The sequence below is a fragment of the Euprymna scolopes genome, chromosome 43, assembly GCF_053919585.1.
Source record: "Euprymna scolopes isolate OS-2025 chromosome 43, ASM5391958v1, whole genome shotgun sequence".
Classification (NCBI taxonomy): domain Eukaryota; kingdom Metazoa; phylum Mollusca; class Cephalopoda; order Sepiida; family Sepiolidae; genus Euprymna; species Euprymna scolopes.
The window spans coordinates 9678705-9696108 of NC_136524.1; the positions used below are offsets into that span (position 1 = coordinate 9678705).

The window sequence follows — 17404 nt, forward strand, 5'->3', positions numbered from 1 at the left end:
GAGGTTACATTGAAACGTTATGTAAAAATTGAGATCAGAATAATTGTTTTAATTCAGCACGCATAGATTATGAGGACTCTTTATTTCTTACAGCTGGTTTACATGCAGAGTTAAACCTCTGTGGAACTTTCGTATTAATTTGTGAACACGTTATTTTGTAGTTTATTTTTAATTGGAAATAATATATATATTCACTATAATATATTTTATGAGTGAATTTAACAACGTTTTCTTTATTCTAAGATAAATTTATTAATATTTGACGAGTAAGGCCAAAGAGAGATTAATAATCAATTTTTGTAATATTTGCTTTTCTTTTATTTTAAAATCTTGCACGTATTCAAAGGAAGGTAGATGGAATAAAAATTGGATTTTTAATCAATAATTAAAAAAAAAAAAAAACGACAAAAAATAAAAAAAAACGGAAATCCGTTTTTTCATATCGTGTGACGTCATCATCACAGTACGGAAGAATCTGCAGAAAAGCAAGTGATTCTCATCCATCTTGCATGAATTCTCTTCTTGTCAGAGAAGAAAGTTGAATTATTGGTACTGAATCGACTTATTCGATCTTCCAGTTAATTAAAGTAAGTAAAAATTACTATTTAATATTAAAGCGGAGAATTGATTGCTGTTTTATTTTATTTATATCGTACTTGTTTGCTTGTACAGGTGGGCGTGTTTAATTTTGTTCTTTTTCATGAAAATAATGAAATTGATTCGACTTCTCTAATTATTCGTACTTAATTATTTTAACTAATTCTTTTCGATTACAGGAAAAGACGTTTCTCAGGAGCTATTTATTAAAAAATATGCATAATTATTTTAAATTGATTAAAAGAATGAAAAAATGTTAATGATAATAATTTGCGTTAGGTTACTGTAGGAATTAATAATAAAGAATCATTCTCATATCTTATCTTTTTCTCTTATTTGTCAAACTTTGGATACAATTGATGGATGACCCCCAATTATATTCCTCGGCCACAAATAAGATTCTAATTTCACTGTTAAAATGTTATAATCTAGCCTTAATTCAATGTTTTCCTCACTGGCTGCCATGTTGTTTTCTTGTACCCAAAACATTCGTTTTGCAAATATTGTGTTTACTGTTTCTCACGAAAATACAAACTAATTTGTAATAAATAAAATAAATAATACGTATATCTTGACACTTTGTTATAAAATCATCGGTACTTCTGCAGTTTACGGACCATGCTGAAATAAGGTTATTTAGAAACTCCTTAACATGGGGGAATTTGGGAGTTTCGTTAAATGTTCTGTCTGTACTTTCATCTAACAATCTAATAAGCAAAAAATACCGTAAAAATTGAGTTTAATACCATCCAAAATTAAAAAAAGAAAGAAGAAAAAAAAGAATAACACAGTCCGTAAAACGATAAGAGAGAGAGAGAAACATAAAAATTCAAATTTATATACATTATAAAGGGAATTAGTATTTCAAGTTAAAAATATCGGTAAAACTATACAAACACCGTGACAGCGAATTAACCCTAACCCTAACCCTAAACCCTAACCCTAAACCCTAACCCTAACCCTAATCCTAACCCTAACCCTAACGCTGTCACGGTGTTTGTATAATAATACCAAAATATCATTTTAGATAAAAAAATCAATTTTTATCCGGCATTTGACGAATAAGAACATAAGAAATTATATCAACATGGTTTAGCATTGAATGACATTGAATGACCAATTAACTTAATACCGAATGAAACGATATATTCCGACGAGTAATATTATATTAAAGTTTGGTGCTTACCCAGAATCCCCCTCTCCCAGAAAAACGAAAATTTTTTATAATGTACGTACCCGTGACGGTATTTTTTTTTTTTTTTTTTTTTTTTTTTAGATTAGGTCCACCTCCACAATTTTCTTTTAAATGACAACTTTTGTAGGTTTCAACGATGCTGAATACAGAAATCGCATTGAAATTTTGCAGAAGTAAGTAGTTATCGAGATATAAAAAGTTGTATTATGCATTGTATTCTTTGGCGGCCATCTTTGTTACGCGCGTAGATTTGTTTATGGCGCGCGCACGCGCGTAACAAAGATGGCTGCCAAAGAATACAATGCATAATACAACTTTTTATATCTCGATAACTACTTACTTCTGCAAAATTTCAATGCGATTTCCGTATTCAGCATAGACGAAATCCTATACAAGTCATTTGAAAGAAAATTGTGGAGGTGAACCTAATCTAAAAATTTACCCCCGTGACAGAAAGAAAATACCGTCGTACACTTAAAAATTACGTAAATTGATGAAGTAGTTTCATTTTTAACTAAGAGAATCAAATTTTTTTGTCTAAACTACGAGCGACGATCTCGCGGCACCATCTTGAAAACAGTTTGAAGAACAAGGGAGATAACACCAAATCGAGATTTTAGAAAGCCATTCTTAACATGAGTAGTTTTATTTTATAAACAAAACCATTTTAAAGCGAATTTTTATTTTCCAACGCCTCCTCCATCCCCTTGTAACGTTGCTAATGTTAGTTAAAATCATATAAAGATTTCAAACGTCAACCAACTTCTTGAATAAACAAAAAAGATTTAAAAAACAAATAATATCAAAATGGGAAGTAAATTTCATACTGCCTATAGGAAAAATGGTGCTAATACAGTGTCCGCGCTATTTTTTTAAAAATCGTATTTCCAAGTTTAATTAAAGTTTTATGTTTTTTTTTTTTATTACATTGTAAGGTTGAAGTACAGGATAGGTACAACAGTAACACACTCTCCCCTCTCCATGTTAAGAATGGCTTTTTAAATAATAACGTTATTATTTCAGCACGGATCACTCTTTGCATGAGTACCGGAAAAATTAAAATATTCCAAATAGAATAAATCCTATTCTAATAAATGGTAGTTACCCTTGTCTAGGAGCAAAGTGTAATATCTGTTCTTATACTACACTTAATCTTTTCTGTGTAGGAAAAATCCTTACAGACTGATGTAATTTTATTTCTTTTTCTTCCAATGCAGTTGACCCCTCGTTGGGGACTTGGTTTCATCACATCAAAATCTAACATTGTGTTTAACTTTGCTCTCATGGGGAGGCAAGTAAATGGGGATATCTACCCTTTTCAATTAAATAAAGGTTTGTTTTTTAGCTTTGATGAGCAGTCACCTAGAGATGGTATCACAATAAAAAATTTTAAAAAACTTTGGTCCTCATCAGCTCACTGGGTTAGCATCAGGAAGGACATCTAACCTATAAATTTAAGGAAATGGCCTCCAAAGAAACCTGACCAAAGATAAGTTTGGAAGTCAATTTTTTAAAAGCTGTCCAACCCATGCCAGTATGTAAAATGAATATAAACCAAATATGATTATATGAGTATAAAATTCTGTCCACTTTCTAAATTCGAAAAGATATACCTAAAGATGGATTATGACATGTTGCCACACACCAGTTCTCGTTAAATCCCAACATGATGTGGTCATGTTGGAATACTAGATGCTGTATATGAGGGTAGCGACACCTCCCTCCAATAACTGACATTGTCAAAATAATCGCGCTTGATCTGAATATATAATGCAATTAAGGAAAAAAATCTCCGGCCTTCAAGTGCAGTATTTGTTCTGTCTTAGGTCAGTGAATAAGATCCTTTATAGATTAAGCAAGTTTCATTTTTATTTCAATCCCAAGTGTTTCTTTTTGTAAAGCTTTATGCTCCACCCCAATCCACACAAAGCTGACTTAATATGTAACTCTGGCCTTGTGAGAAGGTGAAATGATAAGCACTAGGGTCTGCTTGTGAATGTAATATTCCCTAGAAACTTTCTGATCAAAAGAGGAAGTGTGTTCAGCAACACACTTCCTCCTTTAGTCAGAAAGTTTCTCGTGAATCCGGGGTGAGTATCGAATCAGGATAGGCTTGTAATAAGATCATTGGCCAAAGCATTGTGAGAATAACATCCAAGCAGAGAACAATAATCTGGAGTAATACGAATTATTAATCCGCAACTAGAAAATTCCTTTTGCAAACATAAATTTTTGAATACATTTAGAAAATTCCTAAATGTATTCAATAATTTATGTTTGCAAACTGCCCCCCCCAAATCATTTTCCTACTGAGATAAGATGTTCCAGTTCCTTTTTACTTGCCACTTTATGAGGGCAGAGTTAGACACCTGATGAATTTTAAATGTGAAGAAAATCTAGCTCCCAAAGATAAGGAGCACTTTGCATTGGGCTAAAAATAAAAATGGTTTTAATCTAGAGGGATCCCTCCTTCACTAACTTGAAGACAGAAAAGATTGTGTTGTATCAGAACAGATGCTACACTTTGCTTCTAGTGAAAAGGCTAAACAAATCCTCCTGTTGTATATATATAAAAAATGACTGTACAATTAAAACATTGTAATTTAATTTTTAGGTAAAACGTAGCTTTAAAATCGAACTCTTACTCACTGCATCTCTACACACAATATTGTTTTTTTATGTTGCACATAACTTGATTCAATACTCATTTTTTACTTAACATCTTCTAGTGGTAGAGAAGTCATTGTTAAAGTTAGTAGAAAGTGGACCATGGGTTTATTTTCGGTAGCCTTGTAAGCCTTGTTTATCTTATCTTTTAGTCCTTACATTCCTTGAGCAATGTTTCTGACAAAGGAAGAAGAATAACTGCTTTCTGTGTCAAAATCTATCGTTTGGCTAGGTTTTGACCTTGATTATTTTCTATTTTTTTCATCAACTGGCTTCATACTTTGTCAGGAGCAAATTATTATCAACGATCCTGCAATTATATAAAGGAAAGTTTTATGTGTGCCCAGTTAGAAGTGAGAAAGTACATAAGATGCACCCACAGCTGATATATTCTTTGCCACCATTATTGCCTCAGACAAGATAGGCAATCATTTTCTTTTCTTCTTTTTTTCTCGGTTGTCAGATAAAAGATGGGCTGATAAAAGTGGGAGGAGATACACTTTAAAAAATTTGGAAATCGCTCTAGAGAAGACATGAAACCACTTGATGTAAAAAGCTAAAAAATAAAAAAAACAAAAAAAACATTCAAGGTCAAAAACTAGCCAACAATAAGTAATACTGGAATCCCTCATGGGTTAATCCTTGGTCGAACTCTCTTCTTGATCTTCAAAGACCTTCCAAATCACATCCTGAGATCATTTGTAGTCATTTATACTGATGACACTATCATCTATGGCAACACTTCAAAGGCCATAAATGACAAAGATCTCTCTGAATCTCTCTCCTTTGATCTTGAGTACATAGTGCAATGGGGAAAGAGGTGGCTGGTTAATTTTAATGCATCTAAAATCAAACGTCTATCTTTACATCATCAATGCTCTGACCCATGTCTGGCATCAATAGAAATGAATGACTCTCTTCTTGGGAAGGCTCTCTGCTTTGATAAGCATCTGGATCTGATCTTTACTCCTGATCTGATATGGAACACGTACATCAAATCCGTTTCCAAGGTTGCTGGAAAAATGGCGTGATCATTCTACTGCTCTAGTAGATATCTCCCTGTGATGCAATTCTCTATCTGTATAAGAGCCAAGTACACTCTAGGATGGAGTACTGTTGCCTCATGTGAACAAGAACTGTTATAAGCAGCTTCTCCTATCTCAACAGAGTTCAAAATAGACTTTGTAACCTAGTAGGAATACTTTTCTCTTCCCTGCAACCTCTTTTTCACAGAAGAGATGTTGCAAGCCTCTGCTTTATCGTCATTTTCATAGTAAGTGATCATCTTAGTTCCAATTTATGGTCCCCCTCCTTGCCAAACTTTCATGAAAACACTTGTCTATCTGAAACCACTATCAATAATTTCCTCCACTCTTTATCTGTAGTTAAACCTAAATGTGGATTCCATGAACAAAGCTTCTTTCTTAGAATTGCACGCCTGTGGAAATTTCTTCTGTTTCCTTGTTTCCCAGCTGAATACAATTTGGTCGTCTTCAAGTCCAATGTAAACAAGTTCTTGATGACTCACCGCTTTAAATAATTCAATTTACCAAATTTCCACAACTAATGATTACTACGCTATTGTCCTATTGACTACCGTACATTCATTAATCCTTATCCTCGAGTGGTCTCTGGGCCTTGACAAGTGGTGACTCCTTTGTAAAAAAAACAAACAAAAAAAACCCATAGTTTTCAACCCAGAAGATGGCAATTCTTTCCTCTTTGTCATTGTTCATGGAATGTAAGGACTAAAGGATAAAATATGAGAAGGAAAATTTGAGGCTGCCGAAAGTAAACTCAACATCCATGTTTTATTTATTTTGTTCATGATCGTCAGCTAACACTGTGTAACCATGGTAGTCTAAATTTAGTTTAGTCAGTTATCCTAAACATGAATGGAAATGCATTTTCTTATCCTGGAATGTATTTGATGACTGAGAATGAAAACCTACTCGTTATCTACCCCAGCACTAACCCTAAGTTTAGATGATAATCAAGAATGCTGGGATCAAAGATCAAAACTTTCATTGGCCTTTTGCCTAATTTTGTTTTGTTAAATTTTTTGTTTTGTGAAATCTATCTATATATCTATAAAAGTGAACGTGTCTGTCTGTGTACATTTCCCTACGCAATAACTCTGTCAATTTTTAGTCTACAGACTCGAAATTTGATATACAGGGTACTGAGATTTGGGAAAATCTACGTGATCGGTTTTCCGCCAGAAATTTGGCGGTTAAGGGGTCAAAGTTTAATGATTTGACCTTCGAGAACTCTACCAAACTCCTCTGACAATTTTGAGTATAAGCAATTGAAATTTTAGATATAGGTTCCTTGGACATGGATCTAACTTAATAACTTGATTTGAGCCCCCAAACAATTAATGTTAAGGGGTCATAATAGGGGTCAAATTAAAAAAAATTGATTTTTTTTTTTTTTTTCTTTTTTTTTTTCTTTTTTTTTTTTTTTTTTTGCTCAACACCTCCAAACACCTGGGCAACGTATATTAGAATTAAGATCCTTAATATGAATATCGTTATTGGCTCAAAAAAGAGGCATGATTTAGTGTTTTCGAAAGATTATTTTAGGGTCGTGCCCTAGTAAACTCCATGTTTTTAATCAAGTTTTTTAAAGGATGGTAGTATCTTTGAAAAGAATCTGCAGTACAAGGGAGATAATTATGGGTAACCTTGGTAAAAAAAAAAATGCCATAGATCATTTTATGTAAAATTTAAGCAGACAACTTCACCATTGTTCACTAAAAATTTAAACTTTTAGATGTTTACACTACTTGCATATTTTTTTTTAAGTTTACCAGTTCACATTATAGCAAAGATCTAGGTAAAAAAAAAAAAAGAAGTAAATAAAGTAAAAAATCTATTTATGAAATGATGGTAAAAAAATTTTCAAATAAACTTTGAATTTTCTTTTTTTTTTTTTTTTTTTTTTTTTTTTTTTTATAACACAAAATACAGATTTTAACTGAACACATTTGAAAGCTAAAACATACTAGTAGATAATTTAATAATACTACTGTCAATATAAGAGGGTTGAAAAAAGTAAAACTTATGTCAAAAAAATAAATTAAAATTCTGTTTTGGGACAAGATTTACAATGATTTAATCTTATTGGGATTATTCTGACCACTATTATCTTGTTATATTTACGTCGTTTCTAATGATATGAACTCCAATCTTTTCTAACTTTAGTTGAACTCTCCAATATGTACAGTTTCAAGCTGAACTTTTACTTAACCCATGAAAGTATATTGTTTTCATTCTCTCAACCATTTTATTTATTAAGTTTTTGTTTTCATGGAGATTGCTCCAGACAAGGTATGAAACCGCTTGGTGTAAGAAGCTAAAATGAATGAAAGATAATTATCACAAAGACAGGAAAGACTTATTAACTTTAGTCTTGAAAAACTATAGATTCCTATCTAGTTTTGGTCTTTTCAAGACTAAAGTTAATAGGTCTTTCCTGTCAGCAGTTATTGAAAAGAAGCTACTGAAATAGGAAACTGAAACAACCTAAAAACTTTAAAAAGAAGATAAATAACACTATTAATTACAATTAATGACACTATTATTGATTCTCCAAAAATCATGAGAGCCAACCTTTTGAGATTAGTCAAAAATCCTTTTAGAATAGAAAGGCTTAACTGCAGGCATTGCTAGCTCTTCTGTAGGATTGTGTGGAAGCTTCAGAACCATCACAATGATGTTTTAAGTAATGTTTACAATCTCCAATGGCAGAAGCACAAACAGATGAAAACCAGTGATGAGAATGAGGTTTGAATTGAAACTTATAAGGAATAAAAGTGTCGATTCCAACAAGAAGGCATTCAGTAACCTCCTTAGCAGCATTATTTGAAGACATACCAAAGATAGAACCCCCTGGTAAGTCATATAGGAAGCTGTGAAGCCCATAACAATTAGTCCTGTAGTTAAACATATTCCTATGGAAGGGATGATCAGTTGAAGACTTCAAAGAAAAATCTAGTCTCAACATAATTAGAAGAATTCTGTGGAGGAGAAAAGGAAATAGAACATGATTCAGGAAGAGAAGTGAGAAAAAGATCAAGATGATTGATGAAGGTCATTGTAAGGAAAGTGACAATTTTGGACAAGTCATGAGGCCGAGAAAAGTTAAGACCAACGAAATCTGTGATTAGGGTTGGGGGATCCAGATAGTATGGTGAGCATTAAAATCATCAAAAACAGATGGAGCTTGATGGATTACATTGCAGTGCATTATCAATAATGCTGAATATAACATCAACATCTGAACAGTCCTTGTCAGAAGGGGAACGGTATAAAAACAACAAATAGGAAGTGGAGTCTAACAAAGACAATATTAGGTAGATAAAAAGACCTTGATGAGATTCAAGATTGGAAACACATGGAATCGGCCAAAGAAAAGGAGCAATACCCTGCAAATGCATGGAAGATTTTAATCAAACAAGACACAAATCCTCATTCACATGTGGATTGTTGCCATCAATAGAAGCTTCCAGATTAGTCTCATAAAGAGCAAATGTGTGAGATTTTTACCAAGAGAAAAGACTGAATGTCTAGAAAATTTGACCTGAGACCTTTTGATATACCTTATTTTTTATAATATGTGGATTTGTAGAAGGCTTAGAAAGGGAGAAAAAGCTACAATCACTTCAAAACAAACTAAGCCTAAGACACTCTATCACCAGTGTTCAATCCCGTGGAGTCCACACACATAAGAAAAAAAACTAGGCTCTTCAAAAGCTTAATAGAGAAGGAATGTGATACAAGACTACAGAAATTAATTTTTTTTTTTTTTACAAGGGAGTCACCACATTATCAAGGCTCAAAGGCCATTCAAGTATAAGGGTTAATGGGTGTACGATAATCAGGACAACATTGTAGTAGTGGGAATTTTGTATAATTTGATTATTTAAAGGGATGACTCAGCAAAAAATTATTTACATTGGACTTGAAAACAACCATGTTGTAGTTAGCTGGAAAATAGGCCACTGAAACAGTTCCATAGGCAGGCAATTCTAGTAAAGAAGCTTAGTTCATGGGATTCACGTTTAGATTTAGGTACAGATAGTGGTTTAAATTGTTGATAGTGGTTGAAGTTAGACGAGTGTTCTTTTGTGAAAGTTTGACAAGGAGATCATAAATTGGAGCTCAGATGCGCATTCGCCATGCAAATAACGATAGAGCAGAGACAGGCTGGCAATGTCTCTTCTGTGGGAAAGAGGTTGCAGGGAAGAAAACCAGGCATCATCTACCAGGTTTTGAAGCCAGTTTTGAACTCTGTCAAGGCAGGATAGTGTTTTGAGCAACTCTGGCCCAAACATGGCAACAGTACTCTATCCTAGGATGTACTTGGCTCTTATACAGGTAGAAGATTGCGTCAGAAGGTAGATATCTATTGAAGCGGCAACCATTTTCTGGCGACCTTAGTAGCGGATTTGATGTATATGCTCAATTTCAGATCAGAAGTGAAGGTCAAACCCAGAAGCATGTCAATGCATGATACTTCTCTAAGATGAGAGCCATTCATTTTGATTGGGGCCAGATGGGGGTCAGAGCATTGATGGTGAAAAGATAGAAACTTGGTTTAAGATGCATTAAAATTAACCAGTGATTTCTTTCCCCATTGCATCAGATGCTTAAGATCAGAACAGAAAGATCTGTCATTACTGTCCTTTCAAGTGCTGCCATAGATAGTAGTCTTGTCTGCATAGACGTCTACGAATGAAGAATTAAACTTGCACATCCAGATGACTTGTTCAGTCAGTTCCAAGTGACTGCCTTCTGGAGGCAGGCAGAATGAAACTATTTACCTTCGTGTGTTAAAGTCTTTTAACTCTTTCTTCCCTTTTGGTCCTCACATTCCATGAACAATATTTCTAGCAAAGTGCAAAGAATTGCTGTTTTTTATCCTTCTCCTGCTTATCGTTAGCTGATTTTTTCACTTTGAAGTAGTATTTTATTTATTTTTGTTTATAGTTTAACTCCTTACATCAAATGCTTTGTATCGAGTGATTTCCCCCCCCCCCAAAAAAAAACAGCGGGGGGGGGGGCATAAATCAAGTCCAAAAAGATGTATGTGAAGAATGAGATTATCAGATGGAATATTATGAATATGACGGCAATCTTCATCTCAAATTCTAAAACAATCTGATGATAAATTTGGATGAAAGTCCAGCAAGATATTCCAATGTTCCCTATGCTAAACTTGAACCAAATAAAGCTTTGGACTTTTGCGGTATTTGTAAACATTAGATGTAAAAGTGCAGAGGAATAACATGCAGTTTGTGCAGGAATTGTAAAAATGATACGGATGAGAATTGGAGAAAGTATATTTAGATGACCATTAAGGCTGTTCAGAAACTTTGTTACCTTGGTCACATCATTTGGAGCACAGGATAGAACTGGTGTTAGTTTGATTGCAAAAGGTAAGCATGAATGGAGGAAGTTCAAAAAATGTCTGCCATTACTAACTAGCAGAGCGTTACTGCTGTTGAAAAAAAGTTTATGAAGCATGTGTAAGATATGGAAGTTAAACCTTGCTAGTGAGGGTTAAAGATGTGTTTTATGGAGAGAAATGATATAAGAATGATATGATGTATGTGTAATGTGAGTCTCAACTGATGAATCTTGCTTCCCTTATTTCATCCGTTAGTCCTCATGAGTGATGTTTCTAACAAAGGGGATGAATTCCTATTTTCTGAGTTGGAATGTATCTATGTAACATTTATCGTTGATTAGTTTTTAACCCTGAAATGGTATTTTTTTCTTTTTAATTCCTTACATCAAGTGACTTTATACTTTGTCTACAGTGATTTCCATAACTTCTCGCTTCCTCTCAGACGATTAAATCGGACAATGTAGGAAGATGTGTAAAAAAGAAAGTTGAATCGTGTCATTAGATTCTGTAAAAAGTTTTACCTTATTTATATTTATTTGAATGTTTTTAACTTTATTATATTCTACTAGCTGTACCCGGCCATGCGTTGCTGTTGCTTAGTTTGTTTAAATGTAGAACAAACAAAAAACACAAAATGTGTGTCTATTTATGTTCTCTATATTTGTGGATACATATTATTTTGAGACTTGTTAATGGTTATTGTAAACGACCAACAAATTGTGAAGTGCAATATCTTAAATAAAAATGGTATATGTTGAAGTCATTATTCCAAAAAAATCCTATTTTTCGCACATATTTTAGAAGAAAAAAATATTGCTTTTAAATACAATTAATGAGAATGTTTGTAAGCATTTTGGTTCCTCGTTATTGTAGCGTAATTTGGAAATCGAAATAATTAGGTTCAAGCAAAACCAATAGTATCTAATGAATTGCTGTGTCGTCGTAAGAAAATAGTTTAAAAAAAATTAGACATGTTGGCTATCTCCCTTGTGTTTACAGCATGTCACATGACCAAAACAGCCAAAATCATTTTTTTGTTGAATCTTTGAAGATGTAACTAATTGTGACATGACAATTAGATAAGATTTTAAATTGTTGAAATCAACAAAAAATGTAGGTAGTTATCATTGGGATTAAAAATCAACTTTTTGGATTTCAGTACAATAACGAAGAAATATCCTTTTTATCAACCTACTTGTACAATGAACACCCTGCATATATTTTGTTGGTACTCTTGCAGAATTTGTTGCAGATCATTGTGTCAATTGTGTCAATTATGGTTTGGACTTGACTGGCAGTCACCGGATGAAGCTGAGCAAAATAAACAGACGCAACCGAATTTCAAAACAAAGTAACCACAAAAAATATAAATACAATAAAAAAAAAAAAATCTACTGTAAATTTACTAAATATGTATATATTTATTTTTCTCCAAAAACACTTGCATTTTGTAGTGTTTCTTTACTTTTATTCATTTTTTTTTTTTATCATCAAAAAGTGTTTTTGTTATTATTTGAGGCACATGCTCAACTGAACATACAGACACAAACACGCATGCATGAACCATTAGCGAAGGGAAATGTGTGCAAAGAGAAAGAGAAGGAGAGAAGAGTAACCTTTTTACAGAGTGTGGATCCCGTACAATAATAACAACTGAAAAGCAACTAATAGTGATTTGTATCGCATGCACGCACACACAACTGACCTAAGCATTAAATGAACTTGATGGTGGGTGAAATAATGTCTGTTAGTGATGCCATATTTTAATTTTAGCAACTGTTCGTTTATAAAGGGAAAAATTGGATTCTGGAATATGAGAATTTTCAGAGCTCAGCTAATTAAAATGGACAGACTTTGGCGAGGGAGCTTTTATTATTTCTGTACCAGAAATTGGAAATTATGTTAGGTCTATGTATCTATACTGGTGTAATTACAGAATCTGTGGAATGTGTAGAATTTGTGCCAGTGACAACTGGTAGGACTAAATATTTAAAGAGAAAAATAGACTTCTTCCTCTAAAGATGTTGTGATTATGGTGTTGCTCGTAGGATGCAATGTATCTAATTTCAGGACTAGATGTGTCTATAATGGTGTTTGAAAGCTACATAAGATAGTGACTATTAGCCTAGATGTATTGAATTTTTATGTGGCATCTGTTGTGGCAAACCTACAATACTTTGATCTAGGGAGGAATTTCTGAAGTCATTTTATTATATATAGAGATAACACACACACAAAAAAACATTGATTTTTTATATATAAACTTTTAACAAAGCTCTTATGTTAATCAGTTTTTCTCCTTTTCTATTTTTAAGGAACCAAAAATTCAAGATGACTGACTCCAAGTATTTCACAACAACTAAGAAAGGTAATTCTTTTCTTTTAATCATAAACTCCGTTAAATTTCACTAATTTTCTTTGTTATATAAGAAATGAAAGATATTTTCTTCGTAATATATGTAAATCCTTTTGAATATTCTGAATTTCTTATACAGCAAATATTTTCTATTTGTTTTTAAATATTTGCAAATTTAACTGCTAAAAACTAAAAAATACAAAGTTAAAATAATGTCTATCATTAGTTCCAAAGAATGACAAATTGTTTTTTTTAATTTTATAAAAGGTAAAAATAACTATATCAGACCTGGTATATCACCTCTGATAACTCTAAAGCTTAATGAACACCTGGTAAGTTGGCTATACCAATTTGGTCATGTTGAGAGGAACGACTCTTTATTACATTACACATCTGCATTGTATTCCATTCTATAAATTACTTTTCTATACACACACTAAACAATGCTTCAAGCAAACTAATACAAGGTTAATACTTTTTTAAAGATCCAATGAATTTGCTAAATAAGTTAATGCAAAATGATTACCCAAACTCAAATTTCTTTCTTTTTTTAAAGATAAGGTTTTATATTTGATATATTCAGACTAGTATTCTAATCTTGGATGTAACCCCCCAACCTTCTTCAGTTGCTTCTTGTTGAGTTTGGGTATTTAGAATTTCGAACAGAACTCCTTATTCAATACATGAGAGTAATTTACTCTCTTTAAGTAATTTGTAATTGAATTCTTAGTATACCCTGTATTAAGAAGACTGTCATTTAGAATTGGTTACTTATCTGTTGTGCCATGGATCCTTGCAGAAAATTTTGTTTTTTAGGAGCCTTTTAACATGTTTTTATGTGTAGTCCTGCTACTTATTATTACTCTATACACACACACACACTTAAAAGTAACCTAATAACAAATTGTTCTAGATATTTCTTAATAACTGTGTAGTGAAGACACATCTGAAGTTCAAAGGTTACAATCAACTGAAACATTGACAATTATAGATGAGAACAGTAATCCAAATAATTCAATGATGAGTCTTTTATTTTCTTTACTTTTTTCTCCCTCGAAGACGTTTGATAAATCACGAGGAGGGAGCAATCCCAACTAAAAATGTAAAGGGTAATTATTTTCATCTTAAAATTTGATACTTAATCGATAGTATTTTAAAGAAATGATCTACATAATATATTAAGGAATTTTGTGTTCATACGTTTCACATATATTTAAAAAAAAAATAAAATGAGATTGGCTGATCAGCAAAGTGATGATTGATTTGGTATCGATAAATTTGTTTTTTAATCCAAATGAAATTGATATTGCATTGACTAAAACAATTTTAAACACTAAAAAAATGACATTTGATTATTGTTTAGAAGAATATTTAGTTTGATAGTTATTTTACAATAACAATTAAATTGCTGTATATTTAAATAAAGACACAGAGCCATTTGTTTTTTCTTTTTTTTTTTTGCCAAATCTCATTGCACCATAGTTACCATGCGTTAAAAAAATGTTCAAAATTAAACAGATACTCCACCCTACAGCATATAACATCTGACAACCGCATCGATAGCAAGAACATTTTTAATTTAAAAAAGAAAAACCCACTCCATCTCATGGATATTTTACTATCCCAAATTAAAAAAAAAAAGAAAATTCTAATGATTTTTTTTTTTTTTTTTTTTTTTAATAAAATATTTGCATCTTAAATGTGGTTTCAGACCTTTTGTCTGTGTATTAAAAACTTTAGGATGGGGTGCATATTATACATCCCCCTTTTTTGAAATTACTTGCAAGCAGAACAAATTATATTAAATTTACATAGCAAACTAATCTGACTCCCTCTAGAAATGGGACAGCTGCCCTGAGCCCTCTCTGTTACTTAGACTGTTTGAAATTGGCTTTAAACTCTAGGAGAGGTGAGTGGGGGTAAGCATAACTATTTCCTATAGCCTTTCATGCCAAGATGTTGCTAGTTTCTTTCTATTCTATTGTTACTTCCATGAAAGATGATTGACTAAACTCCAATCTCTTGTAAGACATTCACAGCAATAGAGAACACCCTACTATAAAAATGATTCTCTGCAGACTACAACAGCCATTTTAAAATCCAGTGTTAACAAGTACATGTCATAAATCTTCCTATATGTAATCAAATTTAGTTCATTAAAATAATTAATATCGACTGTTAATCATTTATCCGATTTAATCTTTATCCTGGAATGGTTCTTGGCCTTCCTTCATAAGTGGTGATCAAAAAAGTAAAGAGTAAGATTTTTCAAAACATGTTAAATCACTCAAATCTATCTGACTTGTACTCTCTAGTCCTACTGTAATTGTGTATTTATTTTATACTAATAGTATGCATTTGCCGTAGCTCGGCATAAGCTTAAATAATATGTGAGTTGTGAAAAGATGGAAAAGAAAAAACTCAAAATGTAAGGGAGGTGATTGATATTTTTTTAAGCTACAATAGGAATTATCTCCCTTTATTTTTAGCCTTTTAAGTCCATATTTAAAATTTTTTCTTTTGTAATCTTCCTCTTTCTTTTGTAATAATCTTCCTTGCCAGCAGAATTATTTTCAGAAAGAACGAATTAAGCATTTTTATATAAAGAACATATTGCAAAGATAGAAAGGAAGCAGACGTTAGTCAGAATCAAATATTGGTTTGTTAGATGCATTGTTATTTAGATTTAACATGTTAAATTTATATAACATGTAATTTATATAACATTTAATTTATATTTTTTTATTAGAATATCTTGTCCTTTTCTTTTCCAGTTTTAACAACTAGTCCTTTACTTTTCCATGTTTAAATCTTAACCATATTACTTTTCATGCTCGCATTTTTCTATTGTAATCCATGATTTTTGCAGGATTCCAGTAAATTCACTTGTTCAATCTTATCCCCCCCCCCAAAAAAAAACATGACATACACATATGTAAAACAATGTACGGCACTTGTCTGCTTTCATTCTCTCTGTTTCACTTGTTACTTCTCTCTTCATGGCAGCAGTGAATTAGTAGCAACACTAGTCACTGAAGTGACATGGTTGCTATGGAAACGTCATAAAAACCGTTGCTCTCTTCCTTACAAATTTTGACGATTTTGAACGCCACTAAATTCATAACTTTTGTTTTACTGAACGAAAATTGTAAAATTATTTTTTTCTTCACAACATAGCTGAGAAGGTGATCTATAAAACTGTAATAATTGTTTGAAATTTGGTCAAAAAATGAGTGAGCGGTGAAGCTTTAAAGTAGTTCTAAATGACTAAAACTGCCACTTAACCATATATTCAAACACTACCTTGTTTGAATGAGATATATGTATATATATATAATTTTTCTGAAAAAATGAAATAAATATTCTATCCTAATTTTTGCACTTTTGTTCATTCACTAATTAATTTTTTCATATAGAAATTATTTCTGATGGCCTAAAGAAAAAACAAAAACAAATGACTTCTTATTTAAAGAGAAGGGTTTATTTCTAAATTCATTTCAGGTGGCAGTGGGTTGTCTCTTGCTTTCTCATTTTCTCTCACTATTTAAAATGGTTTCATTCAAAGGCTAGAAAAAACATGTCTTTACTCATTAATTCTTATGTGATGAGCCAGATGTATATTTATATATATACAAATAAATACACATTGGTCTTTATTATAGTGTGGAAAATGTGGTAATCATTTTTAATTCTAAATATTAGTTCTAATTTTGACTATTTGGAATACTCTCCTCATCTTTAACGTTATTCTCATGTTTTGGCCAACGTAACATCCAACCTTCTTCAGGTACATCTTATAGAACTTTAGGAATTTGTATGAAATTTCAAACAGAACCCTTCATTTGATCCGCAGGGTAGCTTGTTCTTGTTCAGCAACCATAACTATGTAGACATCTTAAGTAATTGATAATTGTATTCTTAGTTTCACCTGCATTGAAGATTTGAACGTTTAACCTCTAGATGACTGTCACTTAAAATTGGTTATTTTAGCACCTTTCTCCGTTGCGCTACAGGCCATTACAGAAAATTTGTATGAATTTTAGGAGCCTTAAATCTATTCTCCTTTTACATGTGCAGTCCCCCCTCTCTCTCTCTCGATATGTAATTTTTTTGTTAATGGTGTTTTAATCTGTTAATGGTTCCTATATTGTATTAAATTCTATACTAGGTTTACA

The 17404-nt window shown here is 32.1% G+C and overlaps 1 protein-coding gene across 2 annotated transcripts in view; it reads left to right on the forward strand.

Moving 5' to 3' along the window:
* Nucleotides 1-102: 102 nt before the first annotated feature.
* The window catches only part of LOC145268176 (AP-1 complex subunit beta-1-like), an 89403-nt gene continuing 72101 nt past the window's right edge, over nucleotides 103-17404 (forward strand). For both annotated transcript variants that reach the window (XM_080123391.1, XM_080123392.1), the window contains exons 1-2: nucleotides 103-587; nucleotides 13189-13241. In XM_080123391.1, coding sequence (XP_079979517.1) covers nucleotides 13205-13241 — 37 coding nt within the window. In that variant the 5' untranslated portion in view covers nucleotides 103-587; nucleotides 13189-13204. The remainder of the gene's footprint in view (nucleotides 588-13188; nucleotides 13242-17404) is intronic.